General features: G+C 36.3%; 1 protein-coding gene across 2 annotated transcripts in view; it reads right to left on the minus strand.

Annotated features, from left to right (window-relative positions):
• Window positions 1-324: 324 nt before the first annotated feature.
• Window positions 325-27,452, minus strand: part of MAP3K21 (mitogen-activated protein kinase kinase kinase 21) — a 40,932-nt gene continuing 13,804 nt past the window's right edge. Inside the window, exons 2-11 of one of the 2 annotated variants that reach the window (XM_064708510.1) lie at window positions 22,999-23,179; window positions 17,926-18,074; window positions 16,949-17,124; window positions 12,684-12,924; window positions 10,751-10,873; window positions 8,200-8,316; window positions 7,504-7,654; window positions 6,388-6,482; window positions 4,169-4,954; window positions 325-3,543 (exon numbers count right to left, since the gene is read on the minus strand). In XM_064708510.1, coding sequence (XP_064564580.1) covers window positions 3,119-3,543; window positions 4,169-4,954; window positions 6,388-6,482; window positions 7,504-7,654; window positions 8,200-8,316; window positions 10,751-10,873; window positions 12,684-12,924; window positions 16,949-17,124; window positions 17,926-18,074; window positions 22,999-23,179 — 2,444 coding nt within the window. In that variant the 3' untranslated portion in view covers window positions 325-3,118. The remainder of the gene's footprint in view (window positions 3,544-4,168; window positions 4,955-6,387; window positions 6,483-7,503; window positions 7,655-8,199; window positions 8,317-10,750; window positions 10,874-12,683; window positions 12,925-16,948; window positions 17,125-17,925; window positions 18,075-22,998; window positions 23,180-27,452) is intronic. The other variant, XM_064708511.1, reaches the window with a different exon arrangement.

The following is a 27,452-nucleotide window of genomic DNA, read 5'->3' on the forward strand; positions in this document are numbered from 1 at the left end:
ATGCTGAGTTTATTTATATCCACTACTTTATCTCCTCTAAGACACTCAGCCAACATTGTAAAAAGCATCAAAAGAATATTATGGTCACATCAAAGGAAAATACAAGCTTATGCTAAATGTTTCTGCCCACATCAAGTGCAAGATATTACAGGAATGCTCATGTTACTGTACTGGATTCTTAATCTTAAGAGCAACAATTACATTACAATCTTCCAAGAACAGGCTGGCCATAGTCTATAGCTCCAGGTTACTCACCAGAGAAGTCTGTACATGCTAAGAAAACATTAAAATGTATTTTTCAACAAAATTCAGATCACTTTGCAATACAGTAGCTACAAAACATTTATTTTTTTAAATAAAAACATTTAAATCATCAGGTTTTGTAAAACAGTATATCAAGTGTTTATCTCAATCTTTGTAGTGTAAGCACCTTCAGTTTTATGCTAAAACAATCAACATAAATTATTATTTGGTCAGGCTATCAACCCACATTGAAATAAATATCCTTTTAACCAAGACAGGTCACTTAATGCATACCAGATTTCTGTACCTTTACAGAAAATTTCTCTAGTGACACGTGAATTACAGACTGAAACCATGATTGAAAGAACTGTTTTTTCTTTTTAATTACACTGAAGACTGGCCTATAATTTTAAACTATAAAGACAATTATAAAGCACTACAGACTATAGCTTAAAAAAACTGCATCGCATCAGAGAAATATTTGAGATGGCTTGCCTAAACTGTCTAAGAATAAGAGATGGAATACAAACCCCTAAATTACTTAGAATGCACTGGGCTGGCCATATCATATGTCCCAATCTTACGGGAAATTGTTCATTGAACAGGAATAGAAATCTGTTTAATTGCAAGAGAGATGAGTCAATAATAAGTGAAAACAATTTAGCTCAAAGAGCTCTTTATGCTGATACTATTGATTACAAAACACAGGGTGCAAAATTCAACACTTGAAATTATATAAACCTTAAAAATACAGAACTTAACAGAAGTTTACAAGTCAAAATACTTCAGCACCTGAGATTTTCCTGTAGAAAGCCAAATAGAGATACTTTCTTCAGAAACATGTAATACAATCAGCTCCTTTTCTCTCAGTATTACACACAGGAATTATTGATGAAGAAAGAGTTGAAATATACATAAAGCTCAAAAATTCTAATTAAGACTTGAAGGTAAACGTGCTGTTAATCTATAGTTAATATTTGATTATTGAATTTATTTTACAAAAAAATTTTGTATTATAACTGGAACAGACAATCTATTAAAGTGTTCTGATGAAATTAAAGTTGAAACAGAAGACAAAGAACAGTATGTGACTTGAATCATGTTGACAGAAAACTAGGAATACAGTGACAGAAACAAGTTTGAAGAAAATGCAGTAACAATCTGCTTTGCAAACATTTAGATTTACAGACAACTAGTGGTTCTATCTTTACTTTTGGTAAACTAACACTTTAAGGAAATTATTTTCTGTTTTCATTTTGAGAGGTGGGAAATTACATTTTCTGGGTTCTGCTCCATGTGATGCCTTCATGATTTTGTTTGTATAATTGTATGTCATCTTCAAGGTGGACACTGCAGTGCATACAGTCGTAGAACAGAAACTTTCTTTTTTAATCCCTTGGATTTGAAACTTTAAGCAACTGTGTCTTCTCTCTAAACTCCCAGCACCCAGAGTAAAGGAGAAGAAAAGATTTAAACACAAATCTTAACAAAACAGCATTCGGATGGGAACTCAGTATATTTAGTCTAACATTATCTAATTTTATTTATGAAAACTATTTAAATGTCAAATAAGCTGCAAAATTAAGACTTCAAATACTGGAAAATGAGGGATGTTCCTTTAATTCTAAAAAACGCTTTCCTCAGAGAAAGTATACCGTACATTTGGTTTTATTTAATCATTCACTTAGTGATACTGTAAAAAATTAAACTACCAGTATTATCAAAGCTAAATGTTCCTCCCCCCACAATTAACTACTGGCAATTTTCTGGAAACTTTCTATCACTGAAAACCAGTCAAGCACATCTGTTTCTGTCCTTTGATTCCAGTAAGCAGGCACTCAGTAGTACCTTAGGAAGAAAAGCTACAGAGATTATACTGAAAAATTTCATATTAAAATATAGCAGTTTTAAAATTAAGTGCAATAAAATGCACCATTGGCTCACTTAAAACCAATTATCCTTAAAACCCACTAACTTTCTTCAATACAAGGTGCAGCAGTTTAAAAAACAACAAGGGGGACAAACCCCTTCACCACAAACAAAAAATTCAAACTCAAGAATATTGCTTTCAGTGCAAACACTGTAGTCTTCAAAAGGTTAAGAGTACAAATATTTACGTTCCAGTGTATCCTTACCTACAAGGAATGTTGTTTCACGTTACAAAGTATGTCAAATATCTTTACTCCAATAGCAATACTGAAGTTTACCCTCTCAAATCGATATGGTGGCTGAAACTGAAATGTTTATACAAGCAGTGTAACTTTCTGGAGAAACTAAGAAAGTTCTCACAAAAACCAAGGGTAAAAACTGCAAATTCAGCTCCTGGTTCTTAACCAATTTCAGTATCAAATGCCTGCAAGCAACCACTTCCTTAATGAGGAGTAAACAGAACCTCCTGTACTTGCACCTCAAACCCCTTGTTCTTCTCCCTGTACCTACAAGCCACAGGCAAGCTGCAGACCACCACTTCTTAGGTGAAACTCTTCTTGACAGAACACAACCTTGCTCTGTGTTATTCGTTCTTTTAATGTGTGAAAGTTAAATTTCTAGCAAAATCTCTCAAACCTAAATAAAACTTCCGTCACACGGCAGAGGGAGATGGGCATTTTATTTTAATCATTGAAAATTTTCTTACGAAGTTCACCTAAAACATGATTTTGCAGCATTGTGCTTTTAGAGTTACTAGCTTGGATTCCTAACAACATTTGAAAAAGGCACCTACTACACTTAATTAGCTGCCCATTTTAATGATTTTGGTACTATTTGTCACAGTACATCAGAAAACAGCAGCACAAAGTGTTAGACAGACAAGAACTTAATTTTTCATTTCATTTGTTCCCCTTTATGAAGAAAACATTTTTAAAATGAAAGGCACTCAGGACAGAAACTCTCTCTCCAGTTCATATATAGATGGCCGACAAGTTTTGCTCTTCATTCTGCATAAAGGCACGGTGCAGTCTCTGTTTTGACCTTCCACATCAATATCAAGTAATGAGGGCATGTGGCAGTTAGTTCTTTCCTCAGTATTTGGCAAGAAGTTAACATCTGGATGTGCATTGCCCTCTGAACATTCAGAGTCTTTAGAGTTTGGTTTAATAATACGTGGAATAATCTGCCATGCATCGATTTTACTTCTTAGAGAAGAAGGTCTAGGCCTTGAGATAGTATTGACAGCACTTTGCTTTTCATTTGAAACACTACCGTGATTGCTTCTTTGTTGAAAAGATGGGGAGGGCAGAGTTCCAGGAACTGACAGGACAGGGAGTCTGGAGACATCATTGGTTGAAGCAACTCCATTAGCTAGGGGAAAGAAAGCCCAAACAAAGAAATGCAAATTTAAACAATGTGACTTCTTGAATTCCTTGCCATTTGTAAAACTGGGTTGCCATAAACACTAGTGGCTTTTCTTCCACGAAAAAAATGAAGAGGTTTGTACTTTGTGGGGAATCTCCTAAGGCAAGACCAGTGGTGCTCAAGTAATGTGTTTGCATCTAGACTCATTGCAACCGGCAATCAAAATTTATTTTTTCTTGCTACAAAAGAGATGGAGACAAAAAGCACTAAATCCCCAATAACTGGATGAATATTCATACTGGAATAAAGTCTCATGAACTTCTCCAGTTATTCTGAAAAAAATACACATGCACAGAATATAATGAAGAATATCATTTATCGATATTCTTTTATTGATTTATTGATATTCTTCAATATTGATATTCTTTATTTATTGATATTTTATTATCATGAAGAATAGCATTTAAGCCATCCCAGAATATCAGTATTGAAATTTAAAATTTCCTTTCAAAAACTCATTGATCATGAGCTGATCCATTTCAATGTAAACCAGATTTAAAGATATTATTTTATGCTTAAATTTTTATCATCAGCTCAACTTAAAGATTCTTGAAAGTTCTTAATTACCTACCTGTGGTCTGAAAATGGCTCCCATCTGATAAGGTTCGTCTGTGACCAAACTTACTTAAATTTGTGGAGGAATCTTTTGGCGCAATTTGAGACTCTTGTTTCAGACCAAGACTAAAAGGCTGATTTTTCAGTTGTGTTGAAACTGTGTTAGGAGCCAGCTGTATCCTTTGTTCTCTCTTACTTTCAGAAGTTTGGGATGAAAAGTTGTCCATGGAACTACATTGACCACAATCACCAAGCACAGTGCTTACAAAAGCATCCTCACTATCAGGTTGAAGCAGGCATTTCGTAGAAATGGAGGGCATAGAGAGAAGATTCACAGTATCTGAGGCTGGATTTAGGGATGGAACACTTGTTTCCTCTTTCTTGTACTGCAGTCGTGTGGGGCTGGCACTCCTGCGGAATTTTGAAGCACGCTGAAATATTCCATCACGCTTCTTCCTCTCATCTTTAGGCAAGAGTTCATCTGGACCCTGTGATTTGTTCAGCTCTCTGATATCTAAGCCCAGGGCAACGGATGCAAGGAGGACAGCGCACCCATACAGCACTGAATCAGTCTTCTTTTTGTGCAGTGTCCTGCTCAGACTGTTGGTAGGTGTCATTTGAGGAGTACTGTTGGTAGAACTAGCTGAGGTTCCTTCTTCAAAGCTCTCATGTTCTACTGTGTTCTCTCCCTGATCATCTTTCCAAAGAGGTAGATTAATATAGGCCTGATTGGGCAACTTAATTGGCTTTGGTCTTTTACTGTCCAAACCTTCAGGGGTAAGTTTCTTATCAGTACAGGAACCTGTAAAACACCACAGTATTCTTTAAGATTACAATTCAACTGTTTAGCTACTGCGTGCCTGCATATGTACATCATTATTTCCTTTAAAATGCACAATATTAACCTTGAAGGATACTCTACAATCCATTTAGATATTGTCAGAAGCTCAGACTCACCTTTTGAGTTTCAGAAACATATCCTACACCTATACCTCTTGGTGTTTCCAACACTTTGATAATGCTTTTTAAACAACACAGAAAATATTTGGGTGTACGGATTACAGAGAAGTAATTTACTATACACAAACTGGCAGATAAGATCTGGAACATATTCTTTATAATTCTTTCAACTCAGCTGAGTTCCAAAATCCAGTCAGTTATTAGAAATTTTTCCAATTAATTCATTAGGTCATGGTGGTCTGGAGTAAAAAGTAAATTTGACATCTTACACCTAATGACATATAAAAAGGAGGTATTATTTGACTTGTATGTGTTATTCTACAATAAACAACTGAATGCTAGAGAATAAACACTGAAGTATTTGAAATTCAAGTATGGTAGCTTTGTGTGCAGGCTTACAGTGGTAAGCTAACAAATCTACAAAATTACTATTTGTGAAGCTTTAATTTATACCCCTACCACTATACATGAAGACTAAAGTGCCTTTTTCCAGCAGTGTCCAAGCAGCTTACTATTTCCTCTTGCAGATGGCATCAATCTAGCTACTGGTATGGACACCAAGTTATATCACAGGCTTTTTTGCTGATACTGGTAACTTAATTTTCTCAGATAAGAGAATCCATAGTATAGAAAAAGGGTGTGCAAACGTTAAAATGACTATAAATATTTTTCATCATGGCCCATTATAGCAATGGTCATAAAAAGCAACATGCAGCTATTATGCTCCTGATCCTAAAGGGATCAAGTATGTTTTTCCTTGTGATTTTACCTGTAAGTAGCATCATGTTGTTTAAAACACTTTAAGATTTAAAATCTACATTTCTGTCTTGAAAATTTAGGTAACAGGTCTCATTTAAAAAACCAGGGAACTAATATGTGGGAATACATCAGGGCTTATAGGTTTTTAAAAAATGATGCATTTTTGCAACAACAATGTCATCAATGATTATTTAAATGTCAAGAAAATTACTGATTTAGGTTCTTTTTAAGAGAAACAAAAAAGTGGTGACTGCAGACCTCATATACAGAGTAGCCTGCAACTCAAAAACATGGAAAAAATCTCTATATGGTTCTGTTCACAGACTATGTGTATTTCTTAGTTCCTATTGATGTAAATACAGGGTCTCTTTGCAGAGGAAAATGGTTGGCAGCATGATTTTTCCTGTAATATTCTGCATAATCCTTTAAGGAATTCAAACAATACAATTTATAACACTGAATGTGATATTAATACTATTATATGGCTACTTTCACTTTTTCAAAAACAGCTCTTACCTTGGTCCACAAATAGTGAAGCTAAGGGCACACCCTTCTGATTTTTCATTAAAACAGTTGACCAAGGGTTGCTGCCATCTGAAAGGGGTCTTACTCTGCAATAACAATAGTCACTTTGAGATTACAGATACCATGCTCACATAAACTTTGTGAGAAAATTACTTTCTATTCAAATTATAAACCTGCAGTACATAACTGGAAAACCTTTCCAATGGTAAAAAGAAGATGGAGTAGCACTGAATCATATGATTATAAATGTAAACACGTCCTTATGTCAGGCATTCTTTCAACGATAAAAAATTCATTTCTAAAAAGAAAGCGAATGAAAAATGGGACTTTGTTACCTACTGAACAACAGGGATTTGTGAAAACCTGTGTGAAACAATAGTTTCATTGTCTCAAAGAAATGATGTGAATATTGGAAGTTTAATAAACTATAGTAACTTTTAAACAAACAAAAATAATATAAAGCCAGTTCCAACTGACCATCTGGAACCAACTCCTGACACGCGTAACTGACTGGATATCCCTACCAAGAAAAATAAAGAATGGCACTATAAATGATGGCACTATACTAGAGAAATAAAGAAAAGTATTCTTACTATCTCTGGTTTTGAGCCATTGTAAAACATAATCTGTGAGTAAAGCTGTCCAGCTGATTTTCATAACCTTTTCACCCTCTGCTTGTCAGCACAAAGGATGCTGCTGGTGTGAACCGTGCCTCACATATGCCAAATCAGTCAGTCTTACTTAATCATGCTGGAAGTACCCAGTGGGGGCCATGCTTGCAATTCCTCAAAATAATGTGAGGAAGGGCAAAAAAGACGGGCCATGAATGTCTGGTATGCACTGGTAGCTCAGCATCCCAGCATGTTCAAAATCGCAAAAAAAAGAGATAAAGGGTAATAGATAAGAATCAATAAAACTTTAACATAAGTAGGTGCTTTATCCTCAAGATTATGTGGGGGAGCTACTCATCAGTAATATAATTTCTGAATTATATAAAAGGCAAGAATTCTTGCTGTAACTAGACACAGCAGAACTTTTCCCCACTCACTACCTATGCCACCAAGAAGGCTTTAGTATTAACAAAATACCAAAATGTAGTAGACATACTTGTCCTTACAATCTGCACGATCCTTTGTTTGAACTGAACTTGGTCCCCATGTACAACCTTTCTTTTTAAAATTTCTCTTCACATCTTCAAACTCTTCTTGGTGATATGTTGTGCTCCTTCCCCAAGTTCTGTTGCTTTCATCTGAAGTTACTGGAGATTGGATTTAAAAACACAAAACCCACACACATAAATACTATTTCTAAACCCAAAATATTTTGACAGAACAAAGTATCTTCTGCACTGCAAAACCATTTTGACACAGTAACACAGAAGTAGAAAAAAAATTGTGATTGTTTTTTTCTGTTACTAAAAGCACCACACAAACTTCACTGATCCAAAAAGAGGAGCAAGAAAGAAAAGAAATATATGAGCTTATGAGAGACCCAGATCAAAGATAAAGCAGCAAAGCAATCACATTTTCCATGCTTCCCTTAACTGAGAACCTTATATTTAGGTAATTCAGACAAGTGAATTAGACTGAGCACTTAAGTTCAATGAATAAAATATATTCTGTGGACAATTGGTATCAAAAGAAACAAATATTCCAGTTGTGACTATGATTAACATTTTCTTTCTCCCTACACCAAAACAAATTATACTTTAAAGTGTCTAACCTCCATTAAATGCTTAGTCTGTCACTGTCTCAGCTGATAAATTAAACATAACCAGCACCTTGGAAAATAACAAAATCTTGCCTTTTTTCATAACCCCACAGGGAAGTTCATATTCACTTGTGATATCTACATCTTGCTGGTACACATATACACTGTTTCTTCGGCCATTAGCTGTGTGTGTATCTGCTTTTGGAATCACTGAGGAAAAATTAAGAGAATGTAGTAGAGATCTTAGTCAAATTGATTTCAGCAACAGAACTGTTTCCCTCATATTTTTATCTTTGGGTCATAAAGCCTGGATCTATAAAGGCATTAAGCATCTTCCAATGATGGGTTTTCATGGTAGGGTTTAAAGGATCCTCCTTCTAGGTCCCCACCTGGGAGGGTAGATTTTCACATGCTCCTGACTAACTGAAGCATTAACTTGGAATCATGATGGCATGCTAACAGATATGATGGAGAGACCTAGGAGAAAAACAACATGGCCAGTTACAACAGCATGATAAATGAGGGGGCATTTACATGCCCATGGTTCTGCTGTTCCTTCACTGTACAGATTCTGCTCCTTCCTCACCATGCACCTTGCCAGCAAAGCTCACGCTGTAGAGCAGCACTACACTTGCCTACCTTAAACTCTCATTTTCAACCACATTCCTATGGAATATGTACCTTAGTGGTTTTCCTTCTCCCTCCAAAATTCCTTTCAAAATCAGCAGAATTTGTTCTAATAAGAAATTAACTGGATTCTTCTTTTAACCTAATGTTTAGATTTGAAAGCTAGACTTGCTCAAGACAAAGCACAGCAGTCAAGTAACCAGTTCTTACATATGCCTGTTCAAATCACCTGTATTTGAGCAAGTTGTCTTGAAACAAAGACACTTTGAAGTTAAATCAAGATAAAACATGATTGTGGGAAAGGGAATTTATTTTGCACAGGTGCAGATGGGTGTGGAAGCTAAATTTTTTCAGCTAGATCCTCCTGAGATATCTGATAAGCTTTTAGATAAAAACCTAAGGATCCAAACCCAGAAGCATACAGGTACTTCTTTTGAATGAGAGCCTTTATGTAGTCCTGCATGTTCAAGCCCTATGAATACAAATGCCTGCTCAAATAAAAAAGAAAAAAACCTCCTCAGTGGTACTTAGCACACATGCAAGGAGTGGCACTGCAATAGCTTACACAAGGCTATGCAATTAAGAAAACAAACACAGAAAACTCAGGTTTTCAGAACCATGCCAATACCTGACATTTGCTTCATTTCCAAGCATGTCCTCACAGAGCAAGAAGAATCAAAGATAAAATGAGATAGGCTTTTGTTAGTAAAAGCTCATAATTTTATATAAACTTTCTTTACCTTTTGGCAAAAACCAAAGCCAGCCAACCAACAACCAGAAAAACTCTCCACATTTTGAGCACAGGAAACTATTGACAACACTCTGTCAGCTAATATCAGTAAAAGACTCCACTTGATTTTCCCTCCATCACAGATTTTCATTATGAAAAGCAAGATAGGGTTTATCCATCTCTCTCCTTTATCCACAGCGTTGCCAACTGTATCCACTGCAGCTCAAACAAATACTGAAGTGCCAGAGAAGACATCACTGCTCCCCTTTAGACATTAGGGGATGTCATAAGGCAGAGGTGTTGCAAAACAGATGAGAGATCTGATTTCTATCCAAACTTAAAACAAAGTGTCAGGCTGGTCTAAAATTCAATCAATCTTTACAGAGTAGCTACAGAACATATGGAAAAAATCCTCATGCATTCTGATTTCCCCTTCTCCTCAAAGCAGATTCTGAAGTGATCTCCCTCACAGGTGACTGTGCTTGCCAAAGAAGATAGCCAACATCCATAAGCAATCAGCTGGAACAGGTTCCACTGATTTCATAGAGAGAGAAGCTTAAGGCATTCCTCTCTGAATATGGATATTTAGACAATCTACTCTACACAATAGATCAGATGGTACAAATCCAATCAGTGAATCCTGTAGGAACTGTTTTATCTGTGTATATGTCATTCCCAAATATGCTTCCCTGTAAAAACATGATGACATTTCTGGTACCTCCACTATGTGAGCATGAACATACCTTACTTTCTGTTATCAGTATACACAATAACGTAGACCTACAAATGTACCCACAATTTTTTTTTGTGTCTTTTTCCTATCTTCAGAAAACCTAAAGCAAGATTTCTTCTGGATTATACCTGTTTAAAGCTTGATTTTCTTTTTGACACAAGAAAGTTGGGTTATTGGCTCATTCTTCGATCTTTCCATCTTACAAGACTCCCTTACTCTCTGAATCTTTTGTTTTCCATCTTACTTGGGTTCTAAATGTAATGCTTTGCCTTTTGTCATAATTTTTGATTTGTCATTGTTTTATCCCACTTTACAAATTGATTGCCAAAGTAATTAAGTAAAGATACAATTTAAAGCATTCACAATCATTTTGAATTACTGAAAATTATTTAGAGCTTTAGCAAGATTATCCCTCCTTTCAAAGAAGTTGCAACTGTTAGAACCAATCAAGGGATGTGGAAATCAGACAGAAATCTGCCATGAATCTGATACTACTCCAACATTTCAGTATGTATATGGAACACTCTCTCTTGATCAAATTAGTGGAGACTTACATTGTATTGCTCGAAGACGAGGAATTATTGTGGGGCTACTTGATGGACTAGAGCTGTTACTGTTTAAACTCCTCCTCTTATCCAGATTGGGGGATGCCTGCACTGTTATTTTGTGCTGGAAATCTGTAAGAGAGCAAAACAAATCAGTTTTAATGTTCTGAATAAAACACTTCTCAGAAGAACATGCTGCTATACTTCTTAAAGCAAAGTTATACAAATGAATTAGACTTCATTATATGTAATTTATTTATACAGGTAAGAGATATACATATTAAAAACATTGAAAAACTCTAAATGTAACAATTTAGATTTTGAGTCAAACAGGCAAGACTTCACACCTTCATGTGACAGTCTTGCAAGAACATGAACCACACCAAGTAGGTCCAAGTTATTCAATCTTTTAGGTTGTCACAAGAGGGGTAAAAAATGCCCATCAGTATTTAATCACAAATTAATCAATACTCATTCCAATAATATTTGCCTTATTTTTTTTTAGCATGTAATTCATATACATCATAAAAAGCAGTAACAAAAAGTCACATTTATTCATGTCAGAAAATCATGACAGTAAACTACAGAATTACAAATATTTATAGCAAAGCAGTAAAAAAAGAACAACAAATATTGAGGAGGAAAAAATTTATGAAATTAACCTTAACATGCCACTCTAATACCCATCATCAATGCAATTATATTGTACACTATTCATAGAATACAATTGTCTCAAGGACAAGTTCATCTGGACGTTTTTGGTAACAAGGAGCTAACTGCTATTCTGAATGAAAATATTTATTTTATCACTGCTACAATTTAAATACAAGCAGAACTGGAAACTAAGGATCAAATATTCAATTGAAGCTTGCAATCCAGCAAAAATATCACTAAAACCCATAAACGTACCATGTTTGTCTGGGAGGTTGTAGGGTGGCTTTTATCTTATTTGCTCTTATTTTTAAAGTAAGGAAACATATTTCACTAGTGCTGAAATAGTACTCTAAATATTACTGCCCTCTTGGTGTCTTTCCAGCTGCCAGATAGCTACAATTTGGTAAGACTTGTGTTAACACAACATCAAGTTCTTAATGCATTTGTAATAAATTGTCAGTCTTGACCTGGAAGCTACTGAAAGGAAGCCCACCAACCCCAGGATGAAGGCTTTCCAACCATTGGTGAGACCATAAGTTTGTGAAGTGCTATCTGGTGGTAACATTAAAAAGGCACCTCTAAACCAGCCCCTCAGCACTAAAGACCCTCACTCTCTACAAACATGCCTCCTTTGTAATTGGGGCATTGTAATGCATTCATACGTGGAATGAAATGCTCTAACATTCAAATTATACCATATTTGTATTCTGAAATCATCTGCTGCTGCTGTTAATGTGTTTTCTTGCAAGAAATAAGGCACTGAAGATTGTAACTGCTGTATTGTACTTGCAACTCCAGTAAGTGTGCAGTTTGGACCTACTGCACCTGTACATCCTCAGCCCTTTCTCAGCACTGTTTTTCTGCTCGGTATTTGCAATTTTAGGGCAAACAGCACTAATATTTGATCATGTTAGAAAGTTCTGGCATGTAGTAAAGAAGTACCTTCCTGTCTGTACAGAAACAATGATAACAAAAATCTGAACTTTGAACCAGTATTAAATCATGTGGCTCTCATGCTAGTGACCTTTCCCTCCAAATGGGATGGACTTCTAGCTGAATCATTCTTCCAGATGAAATGAGGACAACTTCATGAGAGCATGGTATGTGAAAGATTTTCCTTGAGGGAAAGGAGCTATACAATTCTTACCAAACCCTTCTGTGCATTACAGTAGAAGAACCTGATGACAAAATAAAATAGGAGCTACTACTGAAAACATGAACCATGGAACTAAAGAAGCTTGCATATTTAATCATTACGTATACAGTGAACTTAAAAAAAATTGCAAACCTGAAGGCAAACTAATTCTGTGTCCATCTTTGAGTTTTAACCGGCTTCTTTTAAACTTGCCCTTCCTCTTTTTGACATTGGGTTTCTCTTGGTTTAACTGGAATATCATGATGTTCAGCTCGCGCTCCAGGACATCGATCTCGCGTTCCGCTAACTGCTGCTCGCGGCGCTTCAGTAATTCTTCTTGAGATTTTTGCTGAAGAGCTGCTCTTGTCAACTCCTCTTCTCGGGATCGAAGTTCCTGAAGACAAGATTCACAAAAATAAAACTTAGTAATAATGTGAAGGCAGTATTAAACGACATATGAAGTGCACAATAGGTTGTATTTCCTGATTTATTTTTATGATACACTATATACATGCAACATGCCCAATCTTCCGCAAGTCTTCCATTCTGAACAAACAAAAATTCTGTATTCGGAATCAAGCATTACACAGATTTCCTTTAAACCAATTAACTTGAGTCACTCCACTTAAAGCAGGTAAGCAGTAGCAATGGGGACAACACATGCAATCAAAGATTATCAGCTAACAGCCCAGCAGAAAATGCACTTCAAGTATTTCACATGATGAGAAGCTCTTGCACAGCATGAGCACTGCTATTGGACAGCTCCTACACTTTAACATAGGGCCAATGACCTGATGAATACACAAATTATTGCCTTTATCTTAAATTCTCTAACCTTTCCTGTTTTTCAGCCACGTATTAAGTAGCACTTTTCTATCTAGAAAAGCAATCAGTATTACACTGAATGGGGATGAGTGCAATAGGATAAACTAAGTCATAAGACAGCTGTTTCTTAATTAAATCCAGCAGATATCAGTAACATCAAACAGCTACTAACCACTGAATTACAGCACACAGACTCCCAAGCCACCATTCTAAGAAGAGTAGTTCTTCTTTTATTATTTTTTAATTTTGCAAAAGGAAAAGCTTTAATAAGGAAGCTAGGTAATTTTTCAGGGTAAATGAATAGCCAAGGCTAAATAGCTGTAAACCTAGCATCTTAAAATTATCTTGATCTTCAGTTTCCAAAGTCTGTTAAAATACATCTGAAACTTAAGACCTCCCTAATTTCAGACTTTCCTTCATAGCATGGGGCATACTACACAGGAAACAGACTTAGAACACTTACAGTCTATATTACTAATAACACTGTACTGAAAGTATAGGAAAAGTAGAACTAGATGTGACTCATACTCTATATGTTTCTCATGACTTTTTTTTACATGATCGTGTAAATTCCACTTAATTCAACTCAGAAAACTATCCTTTGAAACAAAGCTATGCTAAAAGTTCAGGATATCTAAGAAATTTATTTCTATTTAAAATTAATTAATTTTTACACTGAATGATTTTACAATTGGGGTGTTGCTTAGTTTTGTCTTCGTTTAGTTTTTATTTCAGAACTGTCTAATTCTGCTCATTGGTATCCAGCAAAGTTGTATGCCAGAGGAATTCCTTATTTCATATCATTAAAGCAAAAAATTACTTCATGACCTGTATTATTTCAGTGTTTTCAAATGAAAATGTTCAAATATTCTTTCCAAAAAGACTATAGATGTCAAAAGACAGGCTGGCACTGAAGCAAACTGGTTCAATGAGAAGTGTCTGTTCTTAAGACACTTTCTGGGTTTTTTTACAGCTATAGCACACACACTCTGCTTATCATGGGTTTAAAATTTAAGTGATATGACTGAAAAATCTCATATGGTTATACTAATTTTGAGTGAGCTTGTTTCAACCCAATACTAGAAACCAAATTTTTTAAAAAGATATTAAGTAATTTAGTGACTCCTGAAAATCCTCACTTTCCTCCTCCTCTGTCCACTCAAAACAGGACAACCTAAAACAAGGGTTGAAACAGAAACTACATTAATTCAGATTTAGAAAAGAGATACTTAAAAGTTTAAAGAGAGAAGATCTTTATTATTGCATTAGTACGGTAATAAAAGTACATTAGGGGAGATTGTTCATTTTCCACTTTTCACAGCCCTTAAATCCACGTTCCATAAAGCTCAGCACCCAGGCGGAAACTGAGGGCCTGCACTGAAATGTACAGAGTACATTTCAGTACACAGTCTAGAGGAAGTAAAAGTGCTTCCTCAAGGAGAGATTAAGTATTTACTCTTTTCCAAATAAACTAATTAAAACCAGACTTACTGCAATTAGTTAGGCAATGTTTCCACATCACTCTACAATTAAAACACCCATTGTAAGGAAGCTTGGAAAGAATTCTGTATTTCAGTTGCTCAAGAACATTTGTCAAAATAAGATTGTGATCTTTTTTTCGAGTAGGCGTCACCATCACTCATTTGCAGTAAGCCCTTGAGGAAATTCCTCTAGCTACAGAAGTTCCTCTTTTACAGGAGGAATAGGACCATGCAGAGGATTTTTGTAGTATTATTATTATTATATAAATACTTTATAGACATGACTTTCACTCTAGTAGCTCATAGCAAAATTGATACTATGACAAACTTTAAAACCCTGCATATATATGAAAATCTTGTCTAAGTCAAAGATACATGTTTTGAACCTTAGAGAAGTGCACCTCATTAGAGCAGATGCCTCTGGAGATGCACTTACTTTAGCATGTTAAAAGTAAATTTCATTTTATTATTTTCCCTACCTAACTGAGCTTAACTTACTTTTACACCCAAAATTTGACTCTTCTCAAAAACCTTTTCACCTGCTTATTTAATTCTAGACTTAATTTAGTCAGATTTTTCTTGGATAGGAAATCTCATTCTAGACTCATGCCTCCAGAAAAACAAAGAATAAACAAAAATCTGAACAGGAAGGCCTGTTACAATTGCTCTCAGAGTAAAAGGAGGAAAATGGTTGGTTAAGCAGTTGCTGGAGGGGCCAAAAACAGAGTTATGTTCTATGGCAGGTTGAGGCAAGCGAACACAGTAGCTGGTGACCCCACGGCAAGTAAAAAAAGGAAGCCTCTACTCTCTGTAGAGGGACTATAACTCAACTGCAAAGGAAGAGACCTGACAGCTCCTGAGGCACACAGCTCAGCTCTGGCACTCTGTATGCCTACTGCAGGCAGAGCAGAGCACACCACATACTTACCTACTTCTGTGAACCAAAATGAAGAGGGAAATGCAGAGGGTAGAAGAAACCATAGATAGGAAATAAATAATGATACTGCAATCTTATGGGTGATCAGTAAATCCTAATACCACTATGCTGATAACACAGAACATAATGCCACACCCAACACTAGCCAGAAGCCCACACACTGCCATTTGTGACATTTGATGAGAACAAGTGAAGGACAAAGGCTACAAACAGTGACTTGAAAGACAAGAGTTTAGTTTTTGCTTTTGTCAAACTTGGCAACTATATCTTCTATAAAGTTTCATCACGAGTCACTGCACCTCAATTTACTATCTTCCTTGTCTACAATCACTTCATGAAATATAACAACAAATATATACTGGGATTATACTGCAAGAAACACCTGCAAAGAAGGGATTTGTTTCTTCCAGATGCATTTCTAACAGGGGTTTGAGCACATCTGGCCTACTCCACCCGTCACCTTCATCAAGTTGTCTAAAGGAAAACATAAAACTCAGGGTGGTCAAAACCAAGTTGAAGTGAGTAGAAGAGAAAACAAAGAGAATTGACAATGAGTACTCATTTAGTACAAACATATTGTGATGTGAGAGTATGGAAAGAAGATCAGTGACAGAAATCTGAGTAATAATCAAAAGAAACTAGATTTGCTGATTCATACGTGTGAGTTTGACCTTCCTAATATCTTGGGCAAGAATATGTCCCAAACTGCAACATTGAAAGGCATCCATATGATCAGTCTGTTCAGCAAGAAGAGAGATAAAAGCACAATTCCATTTTTGGAAAAGAAATCATGGGGTACTGTCACATAACAGGATGAAAAGCTTTCCATTCTCACAGCTGAGGAGAACGTTCAACTGCAGCTGAACATTTGCAGTCAAAGATTAGCTTAAGGGATAAATCCAATTTAAGTGATACAAGAAAAAAATAACACATTTTTAAAAAGAGCCTAGAATGCGACATTTACAGATCTACAACCTCTTTTCTTTGGGGAGACAGGTGTGGATATCTTTTTTTTTTTCAATTGTGTGTATATTTGCAAGAGTACATTCGTAAGCAACAATTCAAAAGTTCAAAACTGCTGTATCACATAAACATAAATACAGACATACCCTTCTTTCCTTCCATGCACCCTTCCACCCCTCTTTACTTCCATGCAATTGGAAAAACCAACTTACTTTTTCCTTGGTCCTCAGTTCATTAAATATCTGCTGAATTTCCAATTTCCAGTCATCTTGCATGGAGTGGAAGGACTCTTGAGGCATTTCAGTCATAACTGCCCCTTCAATGGCAGTAAGCTGTTCAAGAATTAAGGCAAACGATGGTCGGATATGAGGGTCCTGCTCCCAGCATTCTAGAATTTATCAAAATCCCGTCAGTTTGTAATATCACACAGAACTTTTTGAAGAGCTACGTGAACTTCAAGTTACTTGCAACTGCATTTCAAATTCTAATGTGTTCTCTTTACCTGCAAGACATCCCCAGTTCTGTCTCAATTTACAGAGGTGACATCTACCTACTTGTATTCAGAGGATTGTTTTTGTATTAATAGTAATTTTTTGGTCTATTTTTAGCAATTTAGCAATTTGCTAAATTGCTAATGAATGAACAATTATTCCACAGGTTAATTGCTAGTGAACGCCAATAATTAAATGAATTAGCAAAACTAGCAATATTGAATGGAAGAAATAAATAAAAAGGTAGAAAAATTCACTGAACACAAGGAAATAGCCATTAGCAAGCAATGTTTATTTCTCTCTAAAATATTTCCAAAACGTTTTAGACACTCATGAAGAAACAGTGAAAAAAAAGGTATTTGCAATTGTTCCTCTTGGGATTTTAATCCATCTTGTATTAATCCATAGTAGTATCCCATAATTTATGAAATTTAATGCAATTTCAGAGTAGAAAAAATCTGTGAAATCAGAGCACAAACCATACTGTTGCTATTGAAAAACTTATATGCAACATTAACACTGTATGCCTCCCTCAGAAACACACCAACCCTCTGTGACACCAGATTGCTGTGTAAAGAAAAACAAAATACCTGGTACACAGCACACTATCAAAGGAGGTACATATTTGGCAACCCATGACTATTTTATACCCCCAAAACATAACTATTTAAAAACATAAGAAGAAACAAGGTGGATACCTTTCATTAGTTTTGCAAATGGTTCAGGGCAGGTGGATGGGATGGGCAAAGTGAGCTTATTGACAGCTACTCCATAAGCCACAGCGAGGCCATCAATGCCACGGTAAGGAACTTCTCCTGTAAGCAGTTCCCACAGCAACACTCCATAGCTACAAAAGGTAATTTTTTAAACAGTTATTTTCTGAGAAAGAAACAAGAATACATGAAAACACAAACAAGTATCTGTCCAACCAGGTACTCAAATTCATGAGGATTTTCCAGTCAAAGGTGAATGCCTTTAAGTCAGCTCTACTTTTGTCATTGTGCACCTTTCCAGTTATAGGGATTAAGCAAATTGGGTGCAACTTTAAGACTGGCTCACACTCTTATTCAAAATAGAAGCCTGAAGCCACTTCTATAGAAATGCTAGTTTCACATAAATCTGACTTCCTATCTGACAATAGGAAGTCTGAATGACAGGAACACAAGCAACCTTCTCCCCACAAAAAAAACCAAAAAACAATAAAAAGAAATCCTCAGCAGAGCATTCAGGCCATTCCCCTTTCCAAATATTTCACAGTAATTTACCTAGAGGGACATATTTTTTTCTTTTTTAAAAAGTGGTAGTAAAAATTATAGAAAACTCCCATCTTTATCTGGAAGTTTGAATTTCTAATCCCATTATGTATATATGAAGGCCAGGGAACTTGTCACATCCCGCTGAAGATACAACAAGACTGAGAAATTATTTCATGCACACACATGGAATTCCTCCATACTAGAAAAAATTCCACCCACAGAATCCAAGCAAAACAACATTATTTTCAGCAAAAGGTGGTGGCATGAAAAGATCTTTTCTCAGTGTCAGGTACAGAAGTCAGGAATCACGGGAATTCCTATTACAGTGACAACAACCATAAGAACTTCTGCAATGCTTTCCATTCAAAGAAGAACTGGGTGTTGCTTTTACCTTCTTTGGGTTTGTATGCCCAGTGCTTGGCTTATTCAAATTATTCAAGCCCCTACAAAGGGCAGGGACAGCACCCTGGCTGCTGTGGCTCTAGAGCTCCTATTCTACCACCACTGAAATGGCAGCTTTCACAGTCATTTTTGTGGAAGTGGTAGTTACTCCTTTCAGCATGTTAGCCCAAAGTGGACTTTATGACTGGATTTGGTTTTTGTTCCTTTCTTCATCCCCCATGCCCCCTCCACTTCTCTTCCTGCCAGGAACCACTACCTGTAGAACAAGGATACAAAGGACAACCTATTGCTGCTTTTGAATAGTAAAGTGAGCAGGCAAAGGAAAAAACAGAATACAAACTATTGCTCTTGCCTTTCTCTCCAAGTGTGCAAAGAAACCACCTGCAAGTTTTGCAGGACTAGACTGAACTCTCCAACATGAGAAGAAAAGCATTCTGCACTAAGGCAGTGAGGGCTATGCACTCCTTAGGACTAGAAATGACACCTCAAGGGGAGGTGTCAGATGAAACAGAGAGAAGAACACACACCAGTCAAGGTTTTCTATCACTATCTGCTTAATGAGAAGTTAGTCAGTCTATTATACAACACCTTACAACATCACTTTAATAAATAATAAAACAGCAAACTACACAATAGCGGCACAAATATCAGCAGTACTTTGTTATCTATGGTCTGTTTGTCTGAGAATTTTTGCATCTCGTAAAATCTTAAAAACGAACAAATTTATAGGGCTAACACTTCATCAAAAGCTGAAGAAAACAGTCTTGCACCTGCAGCCACAAGAAAAGGAATTTAAAAAGTCGTAGGCCTCTGAACAATTTGTTCTTGATTTTTCTAGTCTAATTTCTGCATTTGCTTGTATACTCAAAGAAAGCTAAAATATTGAATTCCAATTTGCTTTAAAACAGTGGTATTCTGACCATAATGAATACAACACTTCCTGTGGTACATACACATTTTATGCCTGATGGAGTAATTTTCTTGAACTACAGCTCATCTGTGTCTTTGGAGAAAGCATTAAAAAAAAAATCTCTCAGCAAGTACAGACTGTTCTAAATACATTTCCTTGTTCAGACTATTCCATAGATATTTTAGCATGAACTCTGAAGATAAGCAAAACATTAACTAAAAAGAAGTTATAAAAAAGTTGTCACACTATTAGCTTTAGTTGTATTTACAATTCAAGCCTTTAACTTTAAAGAGCTCTCAACAGTGCCAAGAAGGTGGTTGCAAAGTTTTAAACAGACCAACACATTAACAGCCTTTTAATGAAAGCAGTCAAGTACCAAGAGCCAGCATTATGGGGGAAAAATTGCAAGGAGGAAGCCTAAAGACATTATGGTCTTGATACACTGGAGTCTTTAACTACTTCAGCATAGTAGCTATTAACTACTACTACGGAGGTACTAATCTGCCATCATCTAGGAAAACAACTACTTTTTAAGTCTCTCTGCTACACAAGTAGCTACTTAATGTATTAAATTTCACCAGCTCACATACAATTGTCTTACACATACAGCCTGAGCTTCTAAGAAACAGCTGTTTTTTAAAGAGCAAAAGCCACGTCCCTTTTCCATAATCAGCAAAAGGCAAAGACACAACCATGTAATTGAAATACATATTTTCAAACCACAAAAATGAATACACCTCCAAAACTATGTTAAGTATTTTCATTATTAAAATAATTTTCCTTCAATCAAATATGATTTAAGCCTTACTATGTCTCACTTCAGTGAAAACTTATTGATTTTACACACTTTAGGAGCTGAAAATCTTAAGGTAAGGTTCTCAAAGTTTATTTTACTCTACAATCCATCCTCTAGAGCAGAGGTTACTAAGCACTAAGCACTGCTACATGAATCACTTCACATTTATACAAATGTTCCAGGCAAAAGCAACTGCTAATAGTGCTTTACAGTAGATGCTTCCTGGCTTTGCCAAGGGCTTGTACAACCAGGACACACATTACTCTAAAGACCATTGCTGAAGCACACCATCAGCACTTGGAAATCCGTGGCTCCACACAAAACCAATACTGACACACCACTCAGAAATGTGTGATGATTCATGGAAGGGTAGGGTTGGAAGAGTAGAATTCTTGTTTGGGAATTTGGAAGCATGTGCCACAGTGAAATAAATAGAGTAGCTGAAGCTCTGGTCTGGAAAGCAAAAGGGTACACGTGCAGGGCCTGGAAAGCACTAGTTCTGCTATCTAGGATGACAGCTGAGAACATAAAGCTTGGAAGGCTCTGCATGAAAATACTCCCACAACATTTCCAAGCACTGGCAGATTCTGGAAGACTAACTGGAAGTGTAAGTTGCCTCAACTTGAGCAGCCTCAATTGCTCTCTTTTTTCCTAATAGGAGGTATGCAGATTTCATTCAGAGCCTCAGCACTCAGTATCTGTAACTGAGATTTAGAAATTTGCTGAAACATTTTGTGTTCCTGTCTTAGAGAGACCCATATACTTAAATTGGTAACCTGAAGGCTTTTTAAAACAAAAACCACTCCTGTAACCACGATATTCTTTATTTGCTTTTCTTTTAAAGAAAGAGTAAAGATAAGCAACAGAACAGATCAAGGTGCAGTGAGCAGAAAATGTTTAGAAGCTAAGAAGGTCTAAACTATACTGCAAAACACAGCCTTTCTACTTAAAAACCTCTCCTGTTAGACTTCCATCATTGAACTAAATACTTACATTTTTACAAGAGAGGCGTGCAGAAGAGAAGGCGAAGAAGAGAAATACTGTAGGTTCCAAAAATGTAAACTAATGTTGCAGCAGAATATAAAATAATTGCACCAAAGCATACCCCCTCAGATACCTAAAATCACAGCAACAAGACTGGACAGGACCTGTAATTAAGCATGGAATACAGCTGATTAGGGAAACGCCTACACCCAACCTCCATCCCGCAAAAGAAAAAAAAAAAGAAAAAAGTAAGAAAGAATGGAAAAAACCAAAAAAAGAATGAGGCCAAAGATGTTTCCCAACTGGGCATCAACTGACACTAATGCAAACAGAATTGGTTTAGAGACAAGACAAATGAGTGTCACAAAACAGCAGTGCAGATACAGAATCATCACAAGAATACCAAAAGTATTACTTCATGCTGTAGAATATCATGCATTTAAGCAAAACAGGACCCTATTTAAGAATTATACAATCCAGAACATGCATAAAGCAGCAGGAGCAAACAGATTAAAGTCCTCCTTTCCTTCCCCAAACAGCTATCTTGGACCCTTCAGAGCAAACATAGCAAAAAGAAAGGAAATGCAGATTTTTCAAGGTGGGGCACAGCAGCTTTTAGAGCCTATTGTGCAATCACTGCTTTTCTGCACTCACAAACCAGAACTAAATTAAAGTTTAAATTACCTTTCTACACTGCATGTATCCCACACTACACCACTCAAAAACAGAATCACTAGTGAGAGCCATATTATCCACAATAACATCTTAAATGAGAAATTCACAAATTTAACACAGGGCATTTCCCACCTTTAAAATTAGAGAGCAAGTTAAAACAAATTTGTGCTGAATATACTTTCCTTAATCCAGCTACTGGAAGCAAAATCTCTGTAAACATAGAAGCTTCAACCTAGTATTAACTTTTACACACAACCCCATTCCAGATTCCTAAAAACAGCATTAATTCAAATTAACACTTGGCAAAGTTCTGGTTTGAACCTTATTAATCAGTCATATAAGGCAATAATTGGTTGGTCCCATTTTTAAGCAGATTGAGAGTTTTCAGACATCTAATCTAAAATAAACCGACCAAAATCAGATCAATCATACAATAATGTATCAAGAGCATACAGTTATTTATATTAAGACTCCAGAGAAACACTTGGGTATATTAACTAACAAATACATTAAGAACTTGCTTAAAAAAAAATATTCTTTGTTTTCCCTCTTCTGCCCCTAGTTTGTAAATAATGGATAATAAAAGGTATAACAACTGAAATAGATACTTTAAAATGTGTTTGTTTCTTAGAAGAGCTATACTAGCCATATGTTGAGGCACTAACCTAGCAAACCACCAAAAAAAAATTCTGTCAAAACCCTCAACACAGTTCCACTGAACATAGTCTTCAGCAGAAATACTTCTTACCTCCAAATATCACTTCCTTTAGAAAACATGGAGGACTTGATAACTTCTGGAGCCATCCATGCATAAGTTCCTGCTGCACTCATTTTGGTTGTTCTGTGCCACTCTCTAGCCAGACCAAAGTCTGTAATCTTCAGAGTTTTATTACAAATGTCATCATGCTCCATCTTCTCCAGCAATAAAACTGCAAAAGATTGAGTTTGCAAATTAATGCAGTGGCAATAAAAAAATACATTTCTGTTATTAATTTCACATACAACTTGTATTGCACAGATAATTGTCTACTTTTAGTGTTGAGAAAATATTATTGCAATTTTTATTAGCATGAAAATGTTTTTTGATAATTTTAAGCTATTCCAAGCCACAGAAGCATGAAACATCTACAGTGTCATGAGCTTTTTATGCAGGAGCATATATTATTATGCTAAAATATATATTTAAATAAATCATTATTTTTATGTACGAGCATATATTAAATTAGCACAAGAATACACTGGAGATGGAAAGTAAATCAAATAATTTAAGTAAATCCAGAATCCTAATAATCCCAGATGATGACAGACTGTCAGAAAATTATCCACTTTGCAACAAGATTCTGGAATAATAAAACCAGAAGCAGCACTAAACAAAAACCAAATGTTAAGAATTCTTATAAAAGAATGATAAAACAAAGCAGTATTATGTCACAGTATAAAATCCATCCTTAATAGTGCACTCCCATCCTGGCCCCTACTCATCTCTGAAAGCCTGTAACAACTGAAAGAGGCGAGGGGATGGGCATGAGCAGGGTACTCAAAACAGAACCACAGCTACAAGGAATGGTTAACAGACAAGAAGCCTTTTCCTAGCCATCTCCTAGGAAAAGAAACATTTACAAACAAAAATCTATATAACAATGCCTTGTTAATGAAGAAAACTAGACATAATAATTGTTCAAAGTTTCTCACTACATGAAATGGACACCACTGGGTAAAACTGGCAGATGAGAATCAAACACGTGTCAGTCATTCACACAACACACAGGCGAACTTTGCAACGAGATTCTGAACTTTGGAATTCTTGGCATGGTATGTGAATATTATTATTCATCATAGATTTAAAAAGCATCTCCACAAATTCACACAAGTCAACTTGATATAGAGAATTTATATCAAAAAAAGTTTGTTTAGTTTCATGAAATCCCTGGGCCACAAATCAGAACAAAGTTGGGAAACTATGCCAGGGAAATTAGTTTGCCTTAGGAGTTCCCTGCTGGCAACAGGCCACTGGACTTGGATCCAGTCCCTTTTACGTTATACACACTGCACCTTTCATGAATGTTAAGGAGTAAGTTCTCCTGTTTTTGCTGTTGCATCCTACAGTGCCTGACTTGTTCATGAGACAACATTATTGGCAGAGTTGTAGCACCTCTTCAGGAAACCGTGTTACAAGAACAGAAGAAGGTAATTGTGTTGGAGCTCACAAGCAGAGAGATAACTGATGGAAAGGAATCAAAATTTTAACACACCATAATTTCAATTCCATATTCAGTTCCTCTGTCACTGTTTGAGAGAGAGAGCAACTGTCAGTTTTAACTTTCTGTTAAAATGATCTCCTGGGACAAAGACCAAAAATTAAACCATATGTAAGAAGCACAAATGTGTGGTTTCTACCTGTATGTAGAGCAAAACACAGTACAGGAAACCCATTAACAAAAAAGCAAACAAAGACTTACCCTCCCTTACAGAAGAAAAACTGATGACCTCGCACTTGCAATTGAAAGAAATAATTCTTACTGGTAGAGATTAACTCTCACAAATATTTCAAAAATTACATCAAATCCAGATAAAAGGAAAAGAACCCACATTCCTTTTTCAATAAGCTTCTTAACAGAGCAAGAAAAATGAAGGCCAAAATGGTACAGACAAACCAAGAACTCACCAATGAGAACCACCAGAACAGGTTAAATTCATGCAAGTTTTTATACTTTTATACTTGAATCAAAGACCTATTGTTTGCTGTTCTATTTCAAACATGTTCAGCAGAATTCCTGACATTCCTTGTCAGTCAATGTGACCGAAACCAAAAACAGTCAGTCTTGCAAAAGGTAATAACTGGCACGTGACCAAGTTTCATCCTACAAAGGGACAACATTTCTTAGCAGTTCAAACTTCCCTTTCCGGCTGGTAGCCAGGCAAACAATGCCACACACACATTGCTTAGCAGCTGGGCAGTAAAAATGCTCAGCATAGCTGAGTAGCACTCTGTAAGAGCTTACCTTGGAGTAGCCTAGCAACCTTCTCTATAGCATCCTCCTGCCTCTTCCACAGTTTCCTGGCCCTTGCTGGTTGCTAACCTGGGAGAAACTATTTCGTGATCACCAGTTTGCCCTGTTAACTCAGCATCCTCCTTGCTTCCTTTTGCAAACCTTTAAATTGTCTTTTCTTGCTCCAATGTTAAGTTGGGCAAGAGCCAGTTTAACACTTTTGGGTTTACTTCAATATTTTTCAGACTTTTTATTTTCCACGAAGAATGAAGTTCACACTTACATTCTAGCTTTGCTCCTGGCAAGCACAGCCCAAAATATTCAGATGTGCAAAGACTATTTGAAAACAAAACCCACCAACACCCACAGATTAGATTAGGTATGCAGAAATGCAGGAAAATCTTATGTGCTTACTTATTTACATGTAAGTAGGACATAGGATAAGGATATTTATCTAACACCCTGTTCATTTTTACATAACCAAAACCAGATACTATGTTTCTGAATGCTTCAAAATAGAAGGAGATAAAGTTTGGGCCAAATCCTCTACCCAGATGCTAATCCCAAACATTTCAGCCAGAAATTAAAAAATGACCAAGTAGTCTAAGGTTGCATATGATTTCTACCAGCAACACCATTTTCAACTAAATTCTGAGTTACTACATCTCTCTTTGTGACTCTACCTTTCAGCAAGGAGATCAAAGGGAAAGCAAATTTATTGACACCACAGAGCAAAGTCTTGGGTGACATATAACAGGCACTCCTTGAATATATGAGACACTGCATGCCCAGAAATATTTACAGCAGGGCAACAAAGAGATGTTATTTTCAATAATTCCTGAAATATAAATTAACGAGTTAAAGATAAAAGCCAGGCAAGTCAGAGAGAAAAATGAAGTGCTGTGCAGTAAACTGGTATTAAAAGTGGTAGATAAGATACTTCGAATCATAAAGGTTGGAAAGAAACTTCAAGATCATCAAGTCCAACCTTTGACCAAATAGCACCATGTCAACTAAACCACAGCACTAAGTACATCCACTCATTTCTGGAACATTTGCAGAGATGGTGACTCCACCACCTCCCTGGGCAGCACAGTCAGAAGGTAGTGCCTACTCCAAGAAAGAACTGACCATCATACTAAAATATATGCAAGTTTTGCATAAGATCATAAAGATCATAAAATCTATAGCTATAAGAAAGAGATGAAGGAAGAAGAAATGCCTGGCTGTTCTGGCTAATGGAAAACTAGCAAGCTATATGGAGCTGTGCAAGTAGTTCAATTCTAAAAGTCACTGAAGAAGGCTTAGTTCAGTAGAAAGAAGGAGCAATCAATAGAATTTTACAAAGCATAACACCTCATATGAAATATTGAATGACTAAACCTGCACATGCATGTCCAATATCAGGAACTGAAGCAGACATAGAAAATAGAATAGTTAGGATCTAGTAAATGTCTTTTATATAGATAAAATCAGAAGAGCTTGTCCTTTTTGCTACGCTAAACAAAGGTTTAGAGAAGTTATGAGAACAGAAGTTACCTGTACCTAACAACAGAATGCAGACCTACAGCACTGGTGCTCTTAACAAAATATTTTGCTGTGTGCTCTGGCTGGTCCATCTTACAGGTACACTTCTGACTAAACTCAGTTCTAGATCTGGAGCTATCGGGGTAAGGAATTTTATTGCCTATTTTCTCCTATCCCCATTTCGGAACTCTGCAGTGTAAAACAGAGTTCACTCCTCTAAAAAGAAGCAAGATCAAACACACATTCCTGTTAAACCTAATGGTCCCTGAAGCAGTACTGCCATTAATCTTTCTTGCTTTCTGCATTATCATTGTTATAGCTGGAATATTTTTCTCCTGATCTTATGGCACAATGCAAATATTTCATGGTGTAACAGTATGCAGGTAAGATGTTTTGCACACTCTTAGAAACCAAAATCTTAACACTTTGCCATGGAGCCAGCCAGTGCTTCCCAAGTCAGTGCTCCTCTAATTAAAACAGACCCAGCAACAATTCTTTGTCACACCACTACTGCTTCCATACAAGGTGATCTTAGTCAAGAAAGGCACAGAATTTAAGCTTGAAAAGGACACACAGGTCCCAGGAAAATGCCCCTCAAATGCTCCCATTTGCCACTCCTTTTCCTGCGCCATTCCCATTCCATCAGTCCCATCTCCAAACTCTCCACACAGGCAGTAAAGCCCTT

Source organism: Zonotrichia leucophrys, chromosome 3 (assembly GCF_028769735.1).
Source record: "Zonotrichia leucophrys gambelii isolate GWCS_2022_RI chromosome 3, RI_Zleu_2.0, whole genome shotgun sequence".
NCBI lineage: Eukaryota > Metazoa > Chordata > Aves > Passeriformes > Passerellidae > Zonotrichia > Zonotrichia leucophrys.